The sequence below is a fragment of the Poecilia latipinna genome, unplaced genomic scaffold, assembly GCF_001443285.1.
Source record: "Poecilia latipinna isolate Pla-1442-1.1 unplaced genomic scaffold, P_latipinna-1.0 Scaffold674, whole genome shotgun sequence".
In the NCBI taxonomy this organism is placed as follows: domain Eukaryota; kingdom Metazoa; phylum Chordata; class Actinopteri; order Cyprinodontiformes; family Poeciliidae; genus Poecilia; species Poecilia latipinna.
Window position 1 is genome coordinate 77,362 of NW_015113290.1, and position 24,264 is coordinate 101,625.

At 38.9% G+C, this 24,264-nt stretch overlaps 1 protein-coding gene across 2 annotated transcripts in view; it reads left to right on the forward strand.

Moving 5' to 3' along the window:
• The window catches only part of gdf11 (growth differentiation factor 11), a 45,702-nt gene extending 38,994 nt beyond the window's left edge, over positions 1 to 6,708 (forward strand). Inside the window, exon 3 of one of the 2 annotated variants that reach the window (XM_015044408.1) lies at positions 2,187 to 6,708. In XM_015044408.1, the coding sequence (XP_014899894.1) occupies positions 2,187 to 2,567 (381 nt within the window). In that variant the 3' untranslated portion in view covers positions 2,568 to 6,708. The remainder of the gene's footprint in view (positions 1 to 2,186) is intronic. The other variant, XM_015044409.1, reaches the window with a different exon arrangement.
• The last annotated feature ends 17,556 nt before the right edge of the window (positions 6,709 to 24,264 follow it).

The window sequence follows — 24,264 nt, forward strand, 5'->3', positions numbered from 1 at the left end:
ATATATATATATATATATATATAAATTATTTTTTTTTTTTTTTTTTTTTTACAAACTTTGTATTTATCACCTAAGATGGAGTAGCTTTCAACAAATAAGCAATTTTCCCTTGGGGGATCAATAAAGTATATTCTATTCTATCAGTCCTAAAGCAGATTATTCCAAAAAATCACGAATTGATTAAATTATACATTTTGTCAATTTTGCCAATGAATGGGAAATATATTTTAAGTTGTTTTTTTAAAAAAACAAATGAAAGCAAGGGAATGAGAAGCAAAATGAAACCATCAATCTAAATGTTGGACTCATCACTTATTATACTAACCTTAAAATAACATTACATTGGATTATAATGCAAAAATACTCCACACACAAGCCCATTAAGATAATCAGAATCACTTTTCAGAGATTTTATCTATAAAAAATTACACGTTTTTCAGTTTTGTTATCACCATCTTTAAATTAATGTCTTTTTTTAAGGTTTAATGGGAAGAAATCCCCATGTATAAAAGTAAATCTGCTGTTGTTAGATGGATAATCCCATTGTTTTCTATTGGTGGGAGTTTTTCTGCAGTTCATGTTGATGAGGACGGTGGAATTGGACCAGTTTTTGTGATTCAGCGTTGACCTGTGACTGAACTTTACTGCTACTGAAGCTTTTGCCACTTATGGGTGTGAAGTTTCACTGCCAGGTCCAATAATGGGTTGCACTGTGCTTGTTTTCATTATTGGCTGTTCCAAACAGACATGTGAATGATTTCACACCTGGAGTTTGGTGCTGTTTTTTTGCTCTTGTAGTTTCTGAGTGATAAATCTTTTTTGGGATCAGTTTCCTCAGGCACAATAGGAAAGTAAACATGTCTGTCTTTCCCTCCTTGGCAGCATCAACTGATATCAAATGTTTGGAAATTAACGTGACTTTGAACGGGTTTTGACTCTCTCTCTTCTTTTGTTTTGTTTCCAGCATGCCGCAGCTTCTCAATCAGATTTAAGTCTGGACTTTGACTAAGCCAATCTGATACATATTTTTCTTTTTTTTCTGCTTTTCAGAGCTGGAATTATTGGTAAATGTGAGATGAACCTTGTGTTCGGATTAGAATCAATAGTTTTGCACTGGAAAATACAGTATATTATGAATGATTTGGCCATTTATGCCCCGTCTCTTTCTTATTATCGAATCATGTGTACTGACCTTAACAGAGGAAAGTCTGAAAGATGTTGTTCTGTCTTTTGTGAGATCCTGTATGATCTGTTGATGTTCTTCTGGAGTTATTTTGGTTGAGCAGCACTTCAGGGGACGTTTACCACGCCTCCATGTTTTGCTTCTTTGTGGATAATGACTCTCACTTTGGTTTGCTGGAATTTTGAAGCCTTAAAAATGAATTTGAAACCCTTTACAAACCGATAAATGTTGATGATTTCAAAGGAGTACTGTGGATAAAACAGGAAAGGTCACAACCCCAGTTTGGCAGTATTTTACACCTATTATGCAAAATTCACAGTTTTTATGCTTCTGTTCTTTCATTTGGGTTTCTACTGCTTCTAAAAAAAAAAAAAAAGGCTGAGCGCTTAAAACAAAACAAAACAAAAAAAAACACTCAGCCTTTTTTTGGCAATAAGTTCATATGTGTTGGTGTCTGGAAAATGACTGGTTTCGAAAATGTCTGTCACATTTTAAGTTATTTGGGTTTTTGCAACTGAGCATTAGCTGTGTTTATAACAGGCTACTGTTGTAACCATGATTAAATGTTTGAGTTGCTTTTACAAAATCTAGCCACAGAGCTACAACTGTTTGTTTTTTTGTTTAGTGTTTTAAAATAAAATAAAATAAAACAAATCAGAAGGCTCTGGCCCTCACCTAGCAACCTCCAGTGAAGCCCAGGCTGTTGCCTAGCAACCCCAGCTAAGCTCAGCCCGTCACCTAGCAACCCAAGCTAAGCTCTAGGACGTTTAGTCAGGTGGTTTTATCGCAAGAAGCTAACCAATAATTATGAATATGAAGTGTTTCACATGATCCATGTCTCAGCCGTATCCTCCAGCCCTAAAGTGGACGACCATCACAGACTATATAAAAGTAGAAATATCAACAGTTAGTCACATTCTTTAGTATGTTACCTTGCAGTTGTTCTCTTATAACCATTATTCTGTCTGTCATGCCCTCCCTGCCTCCCTCCCCCTGATTCCAGCAGCCGTTCCTGGAGGTGAAGGTCCTTGAGACCACCAAGCGCTCTCGGAGGAACCTCGGGTTGGACTGCGACGAGCACTCCACCGAGTCCCGCTGCTGCCGCTACCCGCTGACCGTGGACTTCGAGGCGTTCGGCTGGGATTGGATCATTGCCCCCAAGCGCTACAAAGCCAACTACTGCTCCGGCCAGTGTGAGTACATGTTCATGCAGAAGTATCCGCACACCCACCTGGTGCAGCACGCCAACCCGCGCGGCTCCGCAGGGCCCTGCTGCACCCCGACCAAGATGTCCCCGATTAACATGCTTTACTTCAACGACAAGCAGCAGATCATTCACGGCAAGATCCCAGGGATGGTGGTGGATCGATGTGGGTGCTCTTAGGCTGCAGAAGGAGATACACACACACTTACGTTCAGCCCTCATTAAATCACCCAAAACCCCTACGGAGCTCTCCCCTCGGCACCAGATTTCACTTTTGCTCTGCCACAGAAACAACCTGCTGGGTTTCCATTTTTTTCCAGTAATTAATTTGATTCTAACTGTATAAAAAAAAGTTATAAATGAAAACAAGAATCAAACAAAAAAAAAAAGAACTGAAGATGGAAATACAGTATATTATGAATGATTTGGGTCTGCTTGTGGAGCAGCCTCAGAGGACGGTGAGGCAAAATTATGTTATAGAGTACATGTTAGTTTTGAGATTTTTTTTTAATGGCATCTTTGTGAAGTGTCCAGGTTAGTGGAATGTGTTGACAGGTGACATGAGTATATTTCATTAAGCAGCACCCGCTTTTAGGGGCCGTTCCAATATATTTAATTTTCAGCTCCACATTTACATTCAGAAAATATTTTTATCCATTTAAGTGTTTGCAGAGAAAAGGGGGCAGGATCATAATCATTTTGCAATTCATCAATTTTTACAACTCAGTAGCCGCATTAAATCTAATAATAACAATAATAATAATAATAATAATAATAATAATTTGGACAAATCCAAAATGTGTTTACAGATGTTTAGAGATCTGAAAAGTTGTCGAGACCCAAAGCCAAACCAATGATTATTAATTGCTAATAATTGTGTAAAACCCCAGAGTAAGATTTCTACAAATAGCTTTGAAACGTAATCTTGAAATAAATAAAAGCTAAAAGGTTAAACTGGTTAAATTCTGTCCCCCAAAGTAAATAAAGTCTCAATAAAAGTAGATAATATTTGAACTCATTGAAGTCTAAAAAGAAAACATCATGTAGATGCAAACTTAGGTGTAGATTTGGAAGATCATGATTTTTCAGCATTAAAGTAGAATATCACACTCAACTGCTGTATTTTTTTAAACCGAGACGTGTAATAAAAGCCCTGTTTCCTTATGTAGAGATGGTTAAAGATAGATATTTAGTCATACAGTGAAATTAACACGATTACACAGTTCTGCTTACAGTGAGAAACTCACCATGAGTGTGGATGTCGTGTTAATTTGGAGCTTGTAAAAACGTGGGAGTTCGTTATTTCGATCATTAACACACAAATAAGTGCCAAAGTCTTAATTTGTTTTACCTGTCCATGTATTTTCTATACATGAATAGGTGAAATGTGTACTTACACACTAATGTTTAGCTGAATATCCCTTATCGAGATGCAGAAAACCACACCAAGCTTGTCAGAATATTGGACCACTCTTCTCACCACAATCAGTGGAGCTGTGATTTATTTTCATTTTATTTTTATTACAATCCAGTATTGCGGTTCGAGCCATTTGAAAAACCTAAAGTTAGCCTGCTCTATCCCAGAACCAGAAACAACTCCACAGCATTATGCTGCCACCACCGTGCTTTACAGGCGGTACAGTTTCCTCAACTTTTGAAAGGATCACCTTTACCCCTCCAAATGTTGTCATTGGAGTCACTTTCTCATCTTTCACAAAAATAAGATGTGGGCGACAGCAAATTCAGCTTCAAGGTGAGAAATCTGGAGCTTCTTTCTCGGTCAGCATCCTTTCAGACTGTGTTGATGTTAAACACTGTGCAAGGCGGCGCTGCTCCTCCTGCATCCTCCCATTTAAAATTAGCTTGCGTCTTTCCTGGGTGGTGCTGATATATTTTCTGACTTGTGTTCCTCCCTCTGACAGAGGCAGACTGGGTCAAAGAGCTGAGACATGGAGAAAATGAGTGTTGCAACAGAACAAAGATCCAAAACACGCATAAAATCTGGTTCTGCAGTAGACAAAGAAGGTTTACATTGGGCTTCTGGAATGGTACCTACCCCAGTTTGATTGAAAATATATGAATTATGCTTAAACTCTGGGTTAAAACAACCAATTTAAATGAGCGACGCCAATTCTGCTTAGAAGAGGGGTCCGATATTTACCAGAAGCTCTATGGCGAGAGGAAGCAATGTAGTTTCTCTACAGTTTCTGAGTGAGATTTAATCAAATATTAATGTAGGGATATATCAGGGCCAGTAAATTCTGAGAAAATTCACAATAAATGTAAACTTGTGCACCCAATTCTTGTTTTTAAACTTGTCTTTTATATAATTGATTCACCTTGCAAAGTGAAAACGATTCGTGAAAATCAATGTGACATTCACGCCCACGGTGTTCATGAAAAAAACCCCCCTGTGAAACAGCTGAGAAACATATTATTATTTCTAGATGTTAACCTATTTCTACATGTTTGCATCTATGTAACAAAAAAAAACACTTAAATGACAGAAGAGCTTTAGCTACTTTACCCCGGAGTTGTTAGCATTTTTTCTTCAATGCTAGAGTGAGCAGTACTGCTGTTATAAAAAAATTATTATAACTGTTATTACTGCCATAACTAAACAAAAAAAAAAAAAAAAAAAAAAACACACACACCTGGTCTGCAACATTAAAAAAAAAAATCAAGATCAAGATACTGGCTTTACAACCAGCTTTTGTTTAGAGAACATATTGGATTGCATTTTGAAATGCCCCGATCCATCTCATCCTCATCATCCTCATCATCATCATCATCATCATCATCACAATGGAGAAAATAATGTTAGTGCTTAAAGAGAGTAGATTAGTATGCTCGAAGCTTGTCTTTGTCTCCTGGATGTCGAAGCAAAGATATCCTTTTGTTATAAAAAAAAAACGAAAGCACTATGCTGTTGGATAAAGTGAGAGCCTTCTGACATTATATATAAATGATATATGTATATATTAAAAAAAAAAAAAGAAAAAAGGGAGTTACAAAAACCCTTTTGGGGGGCACTCTACCTTACCAACAATAAATTTTGCACTATGGGACGTTCATGGCGTAAGGAGCTGAAGTGTTGTTTGCGTTTTACCAAGCACAAGAGAGCTTGTACAGTATAGGATAAAAAAAAAATAAAATAAAATAAATATTCATGCTTCTGGTGATAAACCATAAAGTAGAGAAGTTTTCACTTCTTTTTGATACCATCACTGACTTTCCTGACTTTGTCTGAAGCGGGGGCCTGTCCATACACCCACACACTTCGATTCGATCTGGAACCTGGATGTACTGTAACGGCAGCCTTAAAGGCCTCCGTTCCCATTCGTCATGTGTGTAATATATGTCTGGATCTATGGAAATGCTTTAACTGGAAATGGCCCACCCATCAACCTTAATTTGTTATTGTGTTAGAAAGATTGAAAACTGTTAACTTAACGTGTCATCTGTCTTGTATTTTTATTTTTTATTTTTTTGCTTTTTTGTGTATTGTAAGTGAGAGCAGCCATTCAAATAAAAAAACAAAAAAACAAAAAACAAAAATGGGAGTATCCAGGGATCGTTAGCCAAAGTAGAGGACGACAAGTTATGTGCCGTAACCTTTGTGATTGCAGGAATATGCTAGAACACTTCAAAGGGAGGAAAAGGCTGGTTTAGGGGCTGTGGTTAAAAAATAAATAAATAAAACATCAACTGATCGGTTATTTATTACTTACAATGCATTTCCAAGTCTGTCTACCTCACTTTAGTCTTCAAGTATTTTTTTTTTTCTTCCACAAAAATCAGAGTCAACATAAAACGCATAAGAGCCACATCCCCTCCAAAAATTTCAACGTAAAGCACAGGGTCCCCTTGCTCTCAGGTTCAGGCTAAGTTGCTAACAGAGTGACTGACGGTCATGCATGGTCAAAGGAAAAAAAAAAATAATAATAATAATAATAGCTGTGCCCACCTCTGGGGTTTGACTATGTTCAAAGCTGTTGAGAGTTTTGTTTTAGTGTTTTTAAACTTGTATGTCTGAGAGTTTTGGTTTTGTTTTCATATAAATATATGAGAGTAACAAATATCTATGTAAATACGACCGAAATGTTAACTTTTATCATGTTTTGGACAGGTTCGCCGCTTCTAACTGTGTCTCTCTCTTTCCCCCTTCATACCTGTTCTTTGTGTAGTGAAAAAGAAAGGAAATCACCCCATCTCTGTAGTTTAATGGATGTGCGTATGAATAACTGTATTATTATTTTTGCCTTTTGTTGTTTATTTACTGTCATTTTCTTTTGTACAATAAATCATTTATTTAGCTTAAGTGGGTTGCATTACGTTGTGTTTTTCTTCTCAGTATCGTGTGCTTATTTGGCAAAGATTTTACTTTAGTAGGAATAAAAACAAAGAGAAGATAAATTCACTTTACTCCACGTGTAATAAGCAACTCTGTTGTGTTAAACAAAACCGTAGAGTAATTTTGGGAAATATATAAATATTTACATATACAGTCAGATAAGTGGTGGTTTTGCGACTTCCTTCTTTTTTTTAACTCAAGCCAACAGTTGAAACTAAAACAACTTTGTAATTGAATGCGAGGAAGTAGTTAATTTTTTATTAATGTTTTGATGTCAGAAGACACACAAATATTGATATTCTTATAAGGAATCAAATTCTGGTGTTTCTATAAGAAAGTAATCAGTTTTAAAACACCTTTCTGACACAGTAACAGAGATTAAAGTTGGACTTTTAGAAAACAAACTGCCACATACGGAGAGATGACTCTCGTAAAGTCAGCAGCCGAACCATCGAAGGAAACGCAGCTGCTGATTGTGCAAAAGAATAAAGTTTACCAGATATGAAAATATGTTGTTTACTACAGTTTTTACTACTTATTTGTCATCTGTCTGCGCCTGTTGATTAGGATGTAAAATTAGGATGTAAAATAATTCAATAGTCACTAAACTAAACTAGACTAAAAGTAAGACATCAATTATTTAAAGTGGGTATTTTCCAGGTACATTGTGACATTTTGTAGCACAGTCAAGTGGCTTTTTATATTTAGTCATTATGGAAATTCTGCATCAAAAATAATTTGACTTTGGATCATATCCGTATCTGATGTCTTGAATTGGGACTCTGTCTCTTTAAGAAGCTTCTTCTCTTTCTGACACTCCAGCTTCAGCACGCCATCACAGCTGTAGTTTGTATGATGAGCTCAGAAGACACACAAAGGCGTTTGCTAATTGCTGCTGCTAGTCTATAGGAGCTGAGTGTGGACGCCCCCAAATGGCTGCCAGCGGAGATTCAAGGATTTCTCAAACATGCATGAAAGAATAAAAGCAACAGTCCAGGTAGGTTTTTGATGAGGGAATAACATTATAACATGATGCAAAGCTCAAAAATTTTTATTTTGCTCTGTACTGGGTCTGTTTGAGGTCATACCACAACTTCTCAATTGGAGTGAAATCTTAACTTTAGCAGGACCAAAACAAATCCTTCATTTTGATTTTTTTGTTGGTTTGTAAATCATTCAGAGGTGAACTTCCTGGAGTACTTTGGATCAATGTATCAAGTTGGCGAGTCCCAGTTCTTGAAGTTTGGGAATCAACACTGATCTGCCACCCCACAGGTGATGTCCTAATCCCCAATGCAACAGTGAAAATGAGTGTCAAGAAAAACAATGTCCAACAATGTCCAGAGTCAGGCTGAGTCTCAATCACTTCACTAATTAAAAAAAAGAAAACTAAAGGTTGATATTAACAGATCTGAATGTCCTGTGGATCCTTACACGTTGAACATTTCTTCTTCTTATTCTTCTTGTTCCAGAAGCAGCGTAATTAATTAACATTTCATACTTTAAATATAAAGTTCATATTTCTGCAAAGCTGAGAGACTCAAAAGCACGCACACTACTTTAAACCACCAGTCGCATCGTTATTATTGGACAACAGTAACAGGCAGTGGGAGGAAGTGGCAGGAAGCAAAACCAGTGCGAGGCTAATTGGTGTAAGAGAGCGCTCAGAGGACAAAGGTTTAGTGTTGGAGTTTCTGCTTGCCATTATTTGGATTTCATATAAGATCCAGTCTGACCCAATTAATATGCCACCTGATAGGAGGGCCTCTCATCAACCTAATTTAGAGAATCAATAAGGGACAAATGAGAGTGAGAGCGAAGCTCTTTACGCATGCAAACAAAGACCACCCAGTACAAGCTCGAGGAGCCTGATGCCAGCAATGACATAAACCTTTTGACAAATTCTCACTCGACATAAACAAACATTCACACAGCCTCCTGCCCCTTAAGTGCATCAATGTGCCGTACACGTCATCAGTCATACTCGCCCTATATAGACAAGGGAGGGCATTGATGGCTGCTTTTATTGTTTTGGCACATAAGGAGCGGTTGTACAAGTTGAACATGAAGTGTTAGCGGTTGAATGCATCGCCCCGAGCCTCCTCACTGCTAACATGATGAACTCTGACCTGGCTTCATTGCATTTAGATGCTTGTTGAGGGAAAAGAGGTACAGTACAATAGGAATATTGAATATGTTACAAAGCAGGTCATGAAAGGCCGCTGGGAGCCGAGTTTTAGGAGAAATATAGCCATAAAGTTCAGAGAGACTTTGAACTCTGAACTTTATTCAGAGTTCAATAAAATAAAATGCCCAGTGTTGCTGGAAACGCTGCTGGACACAGCAGTCATCAGCAACACCTTTTGTCCGGCTCAGTTACTGCTGAGAGTGGCTAAATGTGCAAGGAAGATCAAATCAGCTAATGATGCTGAAAACATTAAAGTAAACGGAGACAAGAGACACAAGTAGATCATCAGTGCAACTGATATTTTCTATTGTTCATTAAACAAAACTAAAATCTGACTTTACTTTTGATTTCCATCCTCATATTTTGAAGCAAGCTTGGTGCTTTTCAAGTACTGCTGCTACAGATGGTTTCATACTGCAACAGTGGCCTCTTTATGCATTTTTTTTTTTTTTTTGTGCAAACCTGCATTGACCGAAGCACACAGTTCTCCTCTGAAGTTCAGTTGCAGCTTCCGTGAATGACAGCTGTCACTCTTTTGTGCTCCCAGCACACCATCTGCTTCTGGAGCTGACAATTGCTGGCTCTGCCACAGATGGTGCGAGCTGCAGCCATGCCGGGGCATGTTTCTGCATCATCCGGCAGACCCTGCAAGCATACCCGCTAATAAGATGACCACCCATACCCTCAGGGATTTCCTTTCCCACCATCCGGCAAAACTAGGAACAGGTCTAAATTATAGTCAAGGCTGATTATTAGCAAGACAGATGGGTGAAGTAGATTGAGTGTCAAACTGTGTGGTGTGTTTATAAATCCTTGGAGAAGAATAATTTAGATTACTATAATCCAACTTGAAGGACATAACATGTTGGTAAAAATAGAACATTTTAAAACATGTTCATTCATTTGCTTTACTTTATGAAATTAAAAAATTGCAGCCATTTAAGGACTTAAAAGAAGCACATTCATGTCAGATGAAGTAGAGAATGTGGAATCATGAACACGACTGTATGTTTTTAGCTTTCATGACAGCTTAAATTCTTTGAAACAAAAATCTAACCATATTTTGTGTTCTGCTTTTCCAAGATCGGGTCACAGGGCAACAGGTGCAGGAGCAAACCCCAGACATTTCTGTCCCCAAAGCTGGGCCTGGGGGCCCGTTCTCAGGCCAGATGGGACGTATCGTCCCTCTAACGAGTTCTGGGTCTTCCCCACAAAACCTCCAAGGTGAGGCACCCATCTCAAAGACTCATTTCGGCCACTTGTATCCGGGATCCTGTTGGTCATAGGAGAAAGTTGGCGCGTAGACTGTGTGGTAAATCTTTGCTTTGCTTTATGGTTCAGCTCTTTCTTTACCACAACAGACTGGACCAGCACCAGCATTACTGCAGATGAATCCCCAATAAGTCTATCTGTCATCACTCGTGAACCAGATCAAGAACAAGATCACATCATCCGTAAAAAGTAAAGATGCAATCCTAAGGATGTTAAACCAGACACCATTCATCCATGATGAAGCATTAAAATCCATGAACACCACAAACAGGATTGGTGACAATGGGCAACGCGAACTTGAAGCAGCCTCAAAAACACACGCACCCGGATTGGACAGGCATTTAAAGTCACCCAGACACTCCATATTCCACAAAATACCTGATGGCCGCAGACGCACTGCAAGATATTTCAGTGAGGCTGAGGATGTGATCCCTCGATAATCAGATTCTCTTTGATTTGGGATCAACACCAAAGTCTCCCACAACTGTGTTTCACCGGACATTGAAGAGGTGTGTCAACCATGACAACCACATCCCCAGTGGAGGTCCTGAACACGGTCCATTCACGTTGCATGGTACCAACATCCTGAACACGGTCCATTCACGTTGCATGGTACCAACATCCTGAACACGGTCCATTCACGTTGCATGGTACCGACATCCTGAACAGAGTCCATTCACGTTGCATGGTAGCAACATCCTGAACACGGTCCATTCACGTTGCATGGTACCAACATCCTGAACACGGTCCATTCACATTGCATGGTACCAACATCCTGAACACGGTCCATTCAAGTTGTATGGTACCGACATTCCCAAAGGCTGAACTGAAGGTCATTCAAACAGATTCACCTCACCGCCTGCTTCAGTCTGTCTGTCAGCTGCATCACGGTGAAATAAGATTTCCTGGAAATGCCATTCCATCCATCCATCACTTTATTTTAGCTGCTTGTGATCTGGTTACTTTGTTTTGGTATCACATGTGGGTTGGTGTTGGGCTTTTATATCCAACGACCTCTCTCCCTTATTCTGAGTCTCAACAACTTTCAATGGTCGCAGATTTTTTGAGCGAACAAATTCAAGAATTAAATTGTTGGAATGAACTTTTTTATCAGCCCAAGGGAAAAATTAAGCATTGCTATCTTGATGGACTTCTGTTTATGGTAAAAGGAAAGATAAATATTTTACTCCACTTCTGGGTTTAGACTTGTAAAGTAGTTCTTTAGTTTGCTGTGTTTCATAATTTAACATTTATATCAATTTTGACATGTATTAATTAAGTCAGAGTTGTTCACATCACAGCAGATGCACTGACATCTTAAAAAAAAGACAAAACTCTTCATGTTTGTATAAACTGCAGTTTTTAAATCAGTTCCTTGATATCTTTGTGTTAAAGTATTTTTAATGATAAACTCACAATGACCAGCCTGTCAGGTCATATTTTCAAAGTCACTTAAATCCTCTTTTTTACCTACTTTTATGCTTAGTTTGAACTTTGCCAAGTAATTTTTATCTGGAAGCCTAAATGCATTGATTTACTGCCATGTGATTGTCCAACTTGCTAGCAACGAATTGAATTCAGTCCATAATAAAAAGCCAAGTGACTCTATCTTGTATATTTCAATGTTCCTTTGGTCGGCTCTTGTTTTAAATCATTCTTTACTGATTAATGCTAATCTGTAACTTTAATCCAGAGCTAAGGAACATAAGGACTAAACCCTGCCTCCCTATAAAATGGTTTCAAAGTACAAAATGAAAAATCTGAAAAGCAACAACATGCATAAACGTCCACTTTTAAAAAACAGAAAGAATAAAGTTTGTGAGCTGACAAATCTTTTCAAGAGACGATCCCCTCCTTAACCAATGCACAGCAATTTGCACATTATGTCCACTTATTTCCAATGCTCCTCACAGCAGTGTGCTATTACTTGAAAGTCAGTCGAATGTCTCTCTTTTAGTAACGACAGGAATTATAAGGAGGAGAGAGAGACAAAAGCTTTTGTCCCACACTGTTTCTGGTAATAATCCTAAATCTCCCTCACTGCTGGAAAAAGTTGTCAGCTTTTCTCACAGCCTTAATTCCTAAATAAAGAAATATACATATTATTATTATTATTATTATTATTATTATTATTATTATTATTATTATTATTATTATTACCTTTGTCAATCAACTCTGATGGTAAAAGAAATAACACAACATAAACTATTAAAAATAAAAACAAAACGTAAATAACATGAGAGCGCTCTGCTTCTGTGATGAGAAACGCTGACAGAGTTGTCGGCTGCTCTCTTGAGATGTCTTTTTATTTTTTTGGGAGGGGGGGGGTTGGTGAAAAAAAACAGGAAGGTCATACGAGGACACAGCTGCACGCTCTCTGTCTCTAATGTGGTAACGCTGGATACACCAAAATAATCCAGGTCACTGATCAAACATCCAAAAAACACAACCTTGGATCAGCTCAGTCTTCACTTCCCTTCGCCTTGATGTGCAGGAAAATGACAACAGATGGAGGCTCTTTGTTTCAAACTGGGAAATGAGGGGCTTCTTTCAGTCTTGCACTTAAACATAATCTCTTTTTTTATTCTGTGTATTTTTATGTATTCAGAACACTTGAATGTACTAAAAAAAACATATTTTCTTTCCTCCTTTATGACCTCTGGTGAGGATATTTTTACTGAATGTCACGAGTACATTGTAGAAACAGTAATGATCTTAAATGATGCAGCCGACACGTATCTCAGGAAGGAGATGCCATCGGCTGCAGCGCCAGCCAATGAGAAGCGCTTGTGCGTTTCTTTGAGCGACTTGAGCAGTCAGTGAAAGGCTCTGTGGGGTCTCCATAGTTCACATGGCAAACTCTCAAACACCCACGGAGGGCGTCCTCCCTCCCTCTCCTGTCATGCCTTAACTGAGGCGAGTGTTGACACAGTGCTGGCCAGTCTAATTTTGATTGTCAGGAGCAAGGAATTGCGATCGTCCCCCCGCCCCCCACTCCTCCTCCCTTGAGAGCATCAAGTTCATTTCTCTGGTTGCATAGGGATTTTTTTTTTTTTCTTCCACACCACCATCACCACCACCACCACGACCACCACCAAGCTCCCCACAGCCCCAGCTCCCCACCACTAGAACAATATTCAGCCGTTCCTGGGCCTCTCAGAGTGAGCTCACTGGAGTTAATCTCTCAGGCCTCTCTTCTTCTTCTCTATTGCTGCCTCTCTCTCGCTCGCGCTCTCTCCCTCTCTTTCTATTCAAAAAGCCATTTGAGAACAGCTTGAATTAGTGACAGTTATTATTCAGACTAATGAGTAAAATCTCAAAAGGCAACAAAAGTGGACTGTGACATCAGCTATGCTAGCATTCATAAATCATTCATTCTCTGCAAAAAAAAAGGGATGCATCAGCAAATGGGTGACAAATATAATTTTCTGCAACTTATGAAATGTTTTTTTTTTGTTTTTTTTTGTTTTTTACACAACAGAGTCGAAATGAGATGCATAAATCTACATTTTTTTGTGTGAAACCCTCAGTAGAAAACCTATGAAACATCACTAAACCCTTATTGTATTCACAGATCTGCATCATCGGAGAAGACAGATGGTCCTCTACACATTGGTGTGCGCGTGTGTGTGTGGGTGTGTGTGTGTAAACAATAAAAAAAAGAAAAGGTCATGTTCATTTTCAATTCTGTTTTAAATTTCAATGTTTTCCACAAGATTCCTTGCATAAATACCCTAAAATATTTCTTTTTTGCTTTCTAAATAGTAAATACACAAGCAGTAATTGAAGGCTAAGTCATTATTCATGCATTCAGTGATATTCTAATTTTGTCCATTGTGTGCCATTGTTTTAAATTTAGCTGTGCGTGAAAAGAGGTTCCCTTAATGTCTTTTCTGTGGGAAAACTGCGTAGTGACAAGCTACGACATTTGGTTGACGCCTCTGAGCCGTGTGTAATCACATCCAAGCATTTGGAGACAGATGTTCATTTTCTCAATGCACTCTCTCCCATTGAGATGCAGCTCTGCTTGGCTGTATGGTGTAATTAAAACTGATGGAAATCCAGAGAGAGGACTGCATGAGCGAAACCCGCTGATCTGCCTGGATGTTTTTGACTGATTTGCACATCATGCAGCTCCAGTTAAGCATTTTGAATCATGTATGTCTTGTTCTCCACATGCATTTTTTAGTGTGTTTAAAATATGTTGCATACAGTAGCAGGAAGAGACCTTTTCAGATGCAAATGTAAAAGGCAAACTTGGGTTCAACTGCAGTTTCACGACATGGCCAGGCGGGGGCAGTGCAGCTACAGGACCGAGGTAAGATTTCTCCTCAGCTTTCCGTGTTTGGTCAGTCTTACCTCTTCACGCTACCAACCGATGTCAATTTAAAATGTTTCCTTTTCTCATTATATCAAATACATTCAATTCTAATTAATTAGGACCTATTTATAAACTGAGGGTTTAAAAACTGGCCAAACTCATTTATTTGTGTAGCTGCATCAACACGTGCATTGCAGGAAAATATAGGAACTGAGGTAAAGAAAAAAAAAAAAGAAAAAAAAAAAAAAAAAAAAAAAAAAAAAAAAAAAAAAAAAAAAATATATATATATATATATATATATATATATATATATATATAGTAATGTTAAAATGCACATTTAAAACAAATAAGAAAAACATAAAAATCAATTAATTGTTCTATGCTGCATCAAACAATATTTTCAATCCTAATTTAAAGGAGCGAACTGAGCATAACTTTAATCCAGAGGACTAAATCCTGCCTCCTTGTAAAACGGTTTTAAATCTATTTTTCTTACAAATAACAAGCTAATATAGGAATTTAAAGACAGGTGTGATATGATGGGTTTCATTTATCAGGACTCTGGGAACAGCTTTAGCCGACTGATTACATTACGGTAATTTCACTTTAGTAAAAAATCTGTTTCTTCTAAGTCTTGTTTTGACAGAAAATCCTTTATTCTGATAATGTTTTAAATATTTACTTCAGTAAAATAGTAGTAAACTTTGTGTAGATACTGGATTTAGGTCTGAGTGTGTGAACTTGCGTTTTTGGACAGAAAATGGCATGTCATGTAGTGACACGGAAATAATTACACGTTATTGGGAAAGTGATTTGATTATCAAAGATTCTCCACGTGGCTCCATGACCCAAGCAAGAGTGAGCAAATAAAAGAGAACTAAGAATGCAGCCTTGAGGAACCTCTCAGATGATTTCTTTTTTTGGTCTGATGAGACAAAGTATGAGACAAAGTTGACCCTCCCAATCTTGCACACTACCAGACAATCCCACCCACTTTTCCAGTTTAGAAATCAGCCCTTATATGGTTTTGATTGCAGATTGTTTAAGTTTGCATAAAGGAAACAGAACCTGGTGGGTATTTTTACTCTCAGAAAACATCTTTTTAACCTAAATCAAGGCCTGAAGTAGTTTGTAGTGTTAAGCTCAGCATTTATCACTATAGCATCCTCAAACAGAGAAAGAGCAAGTTGGAAAAGTAATATATAAAATATTAAGTTTAGGTAAGAAAACCATGTCTGAACACCCTAACCACACGAGAGATGCAAATAATCTGAAACCATGCATGGAATGGAGGAAACAAAACAACTCTATGCCTTTAAACCACAAAAATCTTTGTTCTTTAAGTAGCACTTTGCTTTCAGGCTTTGAGTCCAATTGCAGCTTGTCAGAAGCAATCTTGACATTATGGAAAACAATTTTAAATTGAAAGATCAAAGGTGAAAGGTCAGAATTATTCTGTCAGGGGCAGAGAGGTCATCGAGGGGGAGGACTGACCCAATCGGAGCGCCTTTAACGAAAACACAAGTCCTTTACAGATATTTCTCAAAGAGTTACTCATGGCTCCTTAGCGGTTTAAAAAAAAAAAACGTGAGGAGAAAAACGTCAAGCGGGGTTCTGACGGGGCGGCGCCGTGTTCGGATCGTAGGCGCATGATTTGCAGGCTGTCACATGACCGCCGTGCAGATGAAGAGCAGTATCCCCCTTGCTCTGCACCCGGCGCTGGGGGCTACCCACCCCCCTTAGCTAAGAAAGCCTTTCCGTACCCCAGGGGAGGAGGTCTGTTGCGCCACGGCCACACTAAATCAACATCGTCCAAATGAGGTGTCACACTTGACCCCCAGCAGCCTCGGCCCCTCACACGGGTGTCAGAGCCACAATGAGCGGCCCTCCATCTCCAGCGCCTGCCTGACACATTTTGATTCATGAGAGAGCCTGGGCCCTGTCAGGACAAAATTACCCCTATCAAAATGCCACCATCAACACATTCATCAACTCCACCTCTGAATCCGCCCTTTTCTTCTTCTTCTTCTTCTTCTTCTTCTCAAAAAACAATTCTCCAAAATCAACATGCTGGACATGCGCCTGCCCTCTGCCCATGTAGAAGCGCATGTTTTCATGGTCAGCTCGCATGCAAATGCATGTTCCCACTGATTGCCTCCCGTTGCTGAGGGTGAGGGTCCGGCCTTCTGCTCTGTGAGCGGCTGAGCCGTGTGGCGAGCCCCGTGTCACAAAACACCGCAAACAGGTTCTCACGCACGATAATGAAAAACCAGATCCAAATCTGAAGGACATGTCTCTGAGGGCCTCATGCACCGTCATTATCCTTGCGTTTAAGGAAGGAAGTGAAGCTAGTTTATCACGATCACAACTCTAACTTGTGAAAAAGGAAAAAAAAAAAAAAAAGCACATTAACTGACCTGAGAAGGAGCCAGGCCATATCTCTTCTTTCCCAGGAGATCCTGTCCTCCATTTTGTGGACACAGCTGAGACTGTCCTCTGGCTGGAGTCACCCGGGGAACGGATCACCTTCCTCCTAATCTGCTGGGCAGCAGATGCTCTCCTGCAACTTTGGAGCTAAAGATCGATGAGATCTCCTTTCTTTACAGTTAGTTACAACTCAGCCTTTCTTCTGTTTTTTGGTTTTGTGTGTGTGTGTGTGTGTGTGTGTGTGTGTGTGTGCGTGCGTGTGCGTGTGTGCGTGCGTGTGTGTGCGTGAGTGTGTCTTTACAACAACAGCTAGGGTGTTTTGGCCCCATACTGAGAAGATCATTTACTGTTAAATGACATTCAACTTGGCCCGCTGAGGCAACCATCTGCTAGCAAAGCCTTTCCCCTGGGTGATGCAGTCGCTGCAGTAAGACAAGTGTATCTGTCAACCAACTGGTGCCTTCGTGAGCTGCTACAAATGTCCATAATCTCCACATCATTATCTTTCAGAACGAGAATGAGAAGCTGCCACTATCTATTAGTGAAAACATCAACTATCTCCAAGCAGACCTTTGATTTATAATTTCTTCATGACGCCAATTCAGAAATCTTTACATACAGCAACTGCAGCAAAGGCTGAAACAAATGGTAGCTTTAACTACGGGGAATAAAATGTTCACATCATGAACTGGTGTTTATGTAAAGTAATAGTAACCAGCTGCAACAACCTACACGGAGAATATTATAGCTCACATTTGTGTCTGAATTTACTGGCATAAATGGCAAAATTTTTAGGGAAAAAAAAAAAAAAAAAAAAAAAAAAACTCTGGAGGATGTTAGAAACTCTTGCAGTTTTTCCAAATAGCATTTTTCGTTTTCTTACGCCACATGTGTCTGTGACGAGTTGCTGCAACCAGAAAGTGGCAGCACTTTGGTCATATTTCAAAACCTGTGTTTTGTTTGTTTGTGACAGATCTAACAGGAACAAAGACATTTTATGACCATCCTCAGCATCCACAAAACAAACAAACAAAAAAAACATGATACAAAGGTTAAATTTCAAATACAAGAGAGATAGAAAAGAAATCATACAACAAACATTTGAAGCAAGAACCGCGTGCAAACATTTGAATTTATTTTACGTCTTTATTCATTCATTTCTAATATTTTGTAATATTTGGTTAAATGTGCCTTAAGTTGTAGAGAAATCTCAGTATTTCCCATCAACAAGCTTCTGGCATGAAATGCTTCCTGATTGTTTTGTTGTTTTTTATTGCTTCGTGTTCGGAGGTTGACGTTAGCTGCTTTATCGTTTCTTGGATCTGCATTTAGGACCTTTGGGCTGTATTTGAGGTGAAGTTGGAGATGGTTGCTGCACCGACTCTGTGCTGAAGCTGAGCTCGATGGAGGCACAAAATCAAAACCAAATCCAGAGACTATCAAGAGGAGGCAGCATCATGCTGAGGGGCTGCTCACTGGAAGCGTTTCTAGTGCGATGAATAAGTGAAATAACGACTGATAGGCTGTTAACATTTGGATAAAAATGTGTGATCCAGCAGGACAAAACTGGTTTGGGAGTAAATAAAACAGAATGAATGAATTAACTGAGCAATGAGTTTATTTTATTTCAATCATATTATTGTAACCAATATAACAGCCCAGTAAACTCTGCTGAAAAAGTCCTTGCATCCCCAGACATTTGATATTTACAACTTTTCTATTTCGGTAGATGAATTATAATCTTGTTTTCCACTACCTGAGAAACTTTTAAAATATGTGCAACACTACAGAAAACGGAGACTTTAAGTAAATAAAAGGACAAGAGATACAAGTTAGAATTAAGTAACAGAGTTCATCAGATATCTGGTGCCACAACTGAAAGCGGATGATGATTTCTTTTTATTTTCTTTCTTTCTCTCTTGGCGTGTGGATATGACTTCACAGAAAACACACATCCTCTCTTTCTGGTTTGGCCTTGTGCCTACTAAATGCTCTGAGATGGCAAGATAAGCCGCTATTGATTGAGACGTGTTTTGACTCAAGCAGTTCTGTCTGTTTCAAGTCCGGTTCAGTCTTGCGGGTATGGAAAAGAGAGCAAAGAGTGTTTCTCAGTTTCTGTCGCCTCCAAAAATTTCTACATTCAGATTTTAAGGGTAATTTCTAACTAGTAAAATAAATAAGGCTCTGTGGAAAACTTTGATGCAAAAAGACGCGATAATATAAAAACTCATCAACACACAGCCAGATTACAATCGAATAAAACAAATGTAATTTCTTCATGTAGTGAATTAAATAGGTCAGGATGCCACATGTCAGTCAGGTGTGCGACATTTACATTTTTCTGCTCGACACAAGCAAACGACATTTTAGATTGTGATTTCTTGTAATTTCCTGCCGTGTGAGCAAATTCCCCTCATTTCCTGTACTTTTTAGCCACACTATGTACCTATCTACTGCAAATATTTTTTTGGCTGATGCTGTCTTGCATTTAAAATGACTGCCTGATTGAAGGAGACTTGTTTGCATGCTTGAATAAATCGGACAAATAGACTTTTTGCTCTATCGATTTCAGTAAATCTGAGGTTTTTCATGCAGGATGTGACGAAAAAGTCGGTATGACTGTGTTGAGCTTACGGTCATGTCTTTATTTCCCATCATGCTTGTGGACTTTGTGTGGAAGAGGCTTGATTGAGATGCTTTTCTGAAGGTCACTTTCCAGAGATTTCTTACTGCAAGACAAATAAGCAGAAGTCAAGTTCTCAGAGTTTGTCTTGGAAATATTTTTGCATTTCTTTTGCCTTTGGAGTATAGAACTCGTGTTCACTGTGTCTGTCAAAGCTTTTACTTTAATGTGAATGACTGTCTTACAGTTTGTTTGTTTTTCTCTGATCTTGTACAAGACACTTGGCAGAGATTTCCACCTTTAACCGTTCTTGGTGAAATTCATTTTTCCACAATGCACAGATTTGTCTGTCTCACAGAAAACCCATATTGCTGCCACAGATCATACAAATGTCAAGTTCAACATCATAATTCTCTGATTTGTTCTGCTATAGCTTAAAGTGGGTGGGAGGTATTTTATAAAATCGACTTTTTTGAGCTTTATATCATGTAATAATGTCACTCCTTCATCAAAAACATACCTGGAGATTTGCTTTGACTCATTCATGCGTGTTTGAAAAGTCCTTCAGTTTTCTGTAGCAGCCATTTGCAGACGCCTTCATACGGTGTGATGAAAAGTCAAACTTCTTTTACGTTGTTTTTGACATATATAACATTTTTATCACAACTAAAGGTAACATAGTTACTTGAAAATACTGATTTTTAATGTTGACTTTCTGTTAGCTTAGCTTACTTTAGCTGATGCTAGTTTCTCATTCAATTTTCTTCAGATATGAAGCTGTAAGATTTTTTCTGTATATACTTTTTGCTTTTGTCATTACACTAAGATATGTATTTAAATCAACCTTCCCCTTTCAAAAGTTATATTCCATTTTAATCAGCATTTTATTTAATTATTCAAGTTAATTTGTCATATTTTAGGCAATTGTTTTTTGTCATCTTTTTGTAATTATTTGCAGATGAGGAATTAGCAAAGTTATTTACATACAATCTCAGTAGAAGTGTCCTAAAGTAGAGGTTACTGAACCTCCATGTTTAATGAATTTACAAGATTAATTTTGATCATTTAAATACTCCTGTCTTCTAAAGAAATAGTTTCTAATCCAGTCGATGCTGCAGCGTTGCAACATATCAATTAGAAAGTCATGGTTATCGGTGACAACAGCAAACTGCAGTTGCCTTCGCATCATGTAGGAAGTTTTAAGTGGACTATAGTGAATAAAGCTCCATGAGCTGCATTTAAAACATCTCCATGCTAAGCATTTCTTGGTGATGTTATTCCTTCAAAGGTGCAACACCTGGATGTGATGTTGCCAGTGTGAGTAAAAACCAGGGTTTTGTTCAGCAGTAGTTCATGCCTCCTGCAGTGGCCGGTGTGGGTCATTCACCCCACGTAATGATGACAAATGAGGGTCAAACACCTGGGAGCTGTTGTGACACGGCCGCTACTATTTCTTGCTTCTTATGCATTAGGCAGGAATCACACGGTGTAATGTTTTTTTTTTCTTTTCTCCACCCATCCCATTAAATTCTGTGTAATCCATTTTACTTGAACGGTTCTTGCTTTCACTTAGTTTGTGTCTAAATGAAGCAGAACTTTTCACTTTGACGCTTTAGGGAAAAAATCTTTTCTTCACAGCTGTAACAAACTCTGAACAAAGGGCGAGTGGCGGGTAAACACCTCCAACCACCAGAGATGAAACAGAACGGAGAGCGCATCATGTGCAGTTTTATTTGTGTCAGCTCAACTTTTGATTCGTTTAGCCTCGTTAAACAAGACATGCTTCAGAGCCACTCGGTGAGGTCATTTTCTTCATCTTTGCACATAATGAGTGTAAAACAGTTTGTGCTTTGGTGGGCGGATGTCGAATAGAAGGCCATGTAAACATATTTCTACGTTGCAACCACAAATTTCAGTGTATTTCATTGAAATTTTATGCGTACACTTGAGCATCTTTACTGGAGATTTACTGGAGAACAAACAGCATCACGACGAAAAGGTTGAGCAGCGTTTAGTTACGAAACATCATCTGAGCTCGTCTTGGGGTTTTATTTAACTGATAGTTTAGAAATGGAAAGAGTGTGGCACCACTGGAAACCTGCACGGCCGTTCACTTAACCTGACGGGCTGAGCAAGGAGAGCGTTAACCTGCGAAACAACCAGCAAACCTGTGGTACCTCTGAAGTCTGCTGATAGTGAAATTATCCGTTTGTTCACGCTTAAACTCGGATCATTATAGAAAAAAGCTATAGCTGAAAGAAAACCCTCGGATATCCACAATCCAAGCAAATGAAGGTGCTCAGATAAAACCAGAATTAAACTTTTTAGCTTGTTCAAAAAACATCAAATTAAATGCATTTCACCTTAATCAGACATTATACCCACTGTGAAACATGACGGTGGCTGCATTATGCAGTGGAGATGCTTATTTTCATCTGGATGGAGCGAAGTACAAGGTAATCCTAAAATAAGTCCATCGGAGGCTTGAAAATGGGGAAAGTTTGACTCTCCACTAGGACGACCTTAAACATTCAGGTTTAAGGTTGACCCTGAATCACATTAAATGCAAAGTTGTACTAAAACTTCCATTAAAAGTGTCAACTTTGCACTAAAGATGTCATTATTTACTGAATGACACTTCATGAGAACAGTCATAAACATTCATAAAGACTCCTTCATGTTCATAACAGGTGTTATGTCATGTTTATTACAGTGTTGTGCCAGTCTTATGCACACCTCTTCAAGTAAAGTGTTGCCCAAAGCATATGAGCGAGAATGGCCCATTTAAAGTCCGGATTAAACCCAACAGAGAACAGAAAATAGTTGAACATGGCTATTCACAGAAACTCTCCATCCAGTCTGGCTCAACTTGAGCTTCTTTTTGCAAACAGAATGAGCAAAAATATATTCATATATAATAACATATTTCTCTAGAAGTTCAAATCCTAAAATAAAAACTGCAAAAACAAAGGAAACTGCAACAAAAAGTTCCACAAAAAGTAAAATACTGGCCCGCGGAGGCTGAGCACAAATGCAAACCAAACTTTAGAGTTTTTTGAAAACCTTGTATAACTTAATTTCCACTTCTCAGTTACACACCACTCATACTAGTGCATCACTTAAAATCCAAATTGTGCAAAGTCCAAGGGATGTGAATACTTTTGCAAGGCACGGTATGCGTTTAAAATGCAAACCCGCTCTTCATTTGCTCAAAAAAAAAAAAAAATCAACGCGAGAGTAAAATCATCTTTAGGAGATCCTCCTCCAAACAGAAAGAGTATCCATGGGAATCTTGCACATTGGGAAGGCCTTCCTCCCTTCCTCCCCCCCTTGCTCCTCGCCACCTTCCCTGCTTCACCCGTGCACCAATGCAATTGTTTATTTTCTCCCATTGAGGCTGCTCCATTCACCGGCTCTCACATTTACTCTGCTCAACTGGAGTGAGACAGCACTTATTCGAGGAGAGGAATGCAGCGTTCCACTGACAGAGCAGCAAGAATGCCGCAGAAATAATGAAACCTTTTCGGGTAGAAAGTACAGCTGAGGGCAAACCTGGTCAAGCCGAACAATGACGGGCCTGGCAGGACTTTCTGCCGTGATGAGTATATCCGCACATCACCTTGACACTTCAAAGCCGAGGAGTGTTTAAATAACGCGCAGTGAGGATCCCATGGGGGTGGGGGGAGGTCATTCATTTTAAGTGCTTTCCTCCTCAGAACAATAAGCTGCTCTCTTGTAAGACGTGCTCTGTCCCCCGACCTCACTTTCCCCAACCGCAGTAAAGCAACAACAAGCAGCAGCACAAAGGTCATCTCTCTTGAGCTCGACCTTGCTTTGGAGAGCTCACCTAACTCCTTTGTTAGCGAGCACAGGTGCAGCGGCTTCCTCTGCTCCGTCTCTGCCACAAACCTTCAACCAAACACGGCCAAATGGGTTCAGCGTGAGGCGGGGAGTTACATGATCACTCACACCACCACCAGTCATGTCGGTTTTGACGGGCAATGCCAGGCGACTCATACAGAAACTGCACTTAAGTTTCTGTTCTTTTAATCACATGCGGTGTTTTGTAACGCAATTTTTTTTTTTTATGATGACGCATGTTGCTTTGTCACGGAGTTAAATGTGTTTACAAGCTTTTGTGATATTACGAGACCAAAACTGCTGACTACACGCTGAGCTGTGGCAAGCAATGACGGCGTGCGTATCCAGAACTGATGGGAAAACTTGCAAGAACTTTAGGTTTTAAACCCGGAGGGTTCAAATAAAATTCGTCAGGCATTTAGGTTTGAAAAGTTGTTTTGCTCATGGTTTATCTGAGCTGCGAGACGAACAAGTCGAATTAATATAAGAGGCTCACACCTGCACTGGTGAGATTATTTAGAGTTACATATTTGAGCAAATGCAAAATGCAAACAGTGAAACTCCTTGTATATCATCGTTGAGATGGAGACATGTCTTTGGCATCTAGAAGAAATCACCCATACATTTTTTACAAATTAAAACACCACCAATAACCACTAAAAACAACAACAATTTCATAAACCTGGAACTAATAAAAGCATTTTTCATATTGACAATTGCACTCTTTAAGACAGTCAGCTCAAATCAGACGATTAGATGCTGCTTTTATTAAATCCTAACTAAAATAATGGTGAAATGAGATTAACAAACAATGTTCGGCATTGTAAAGC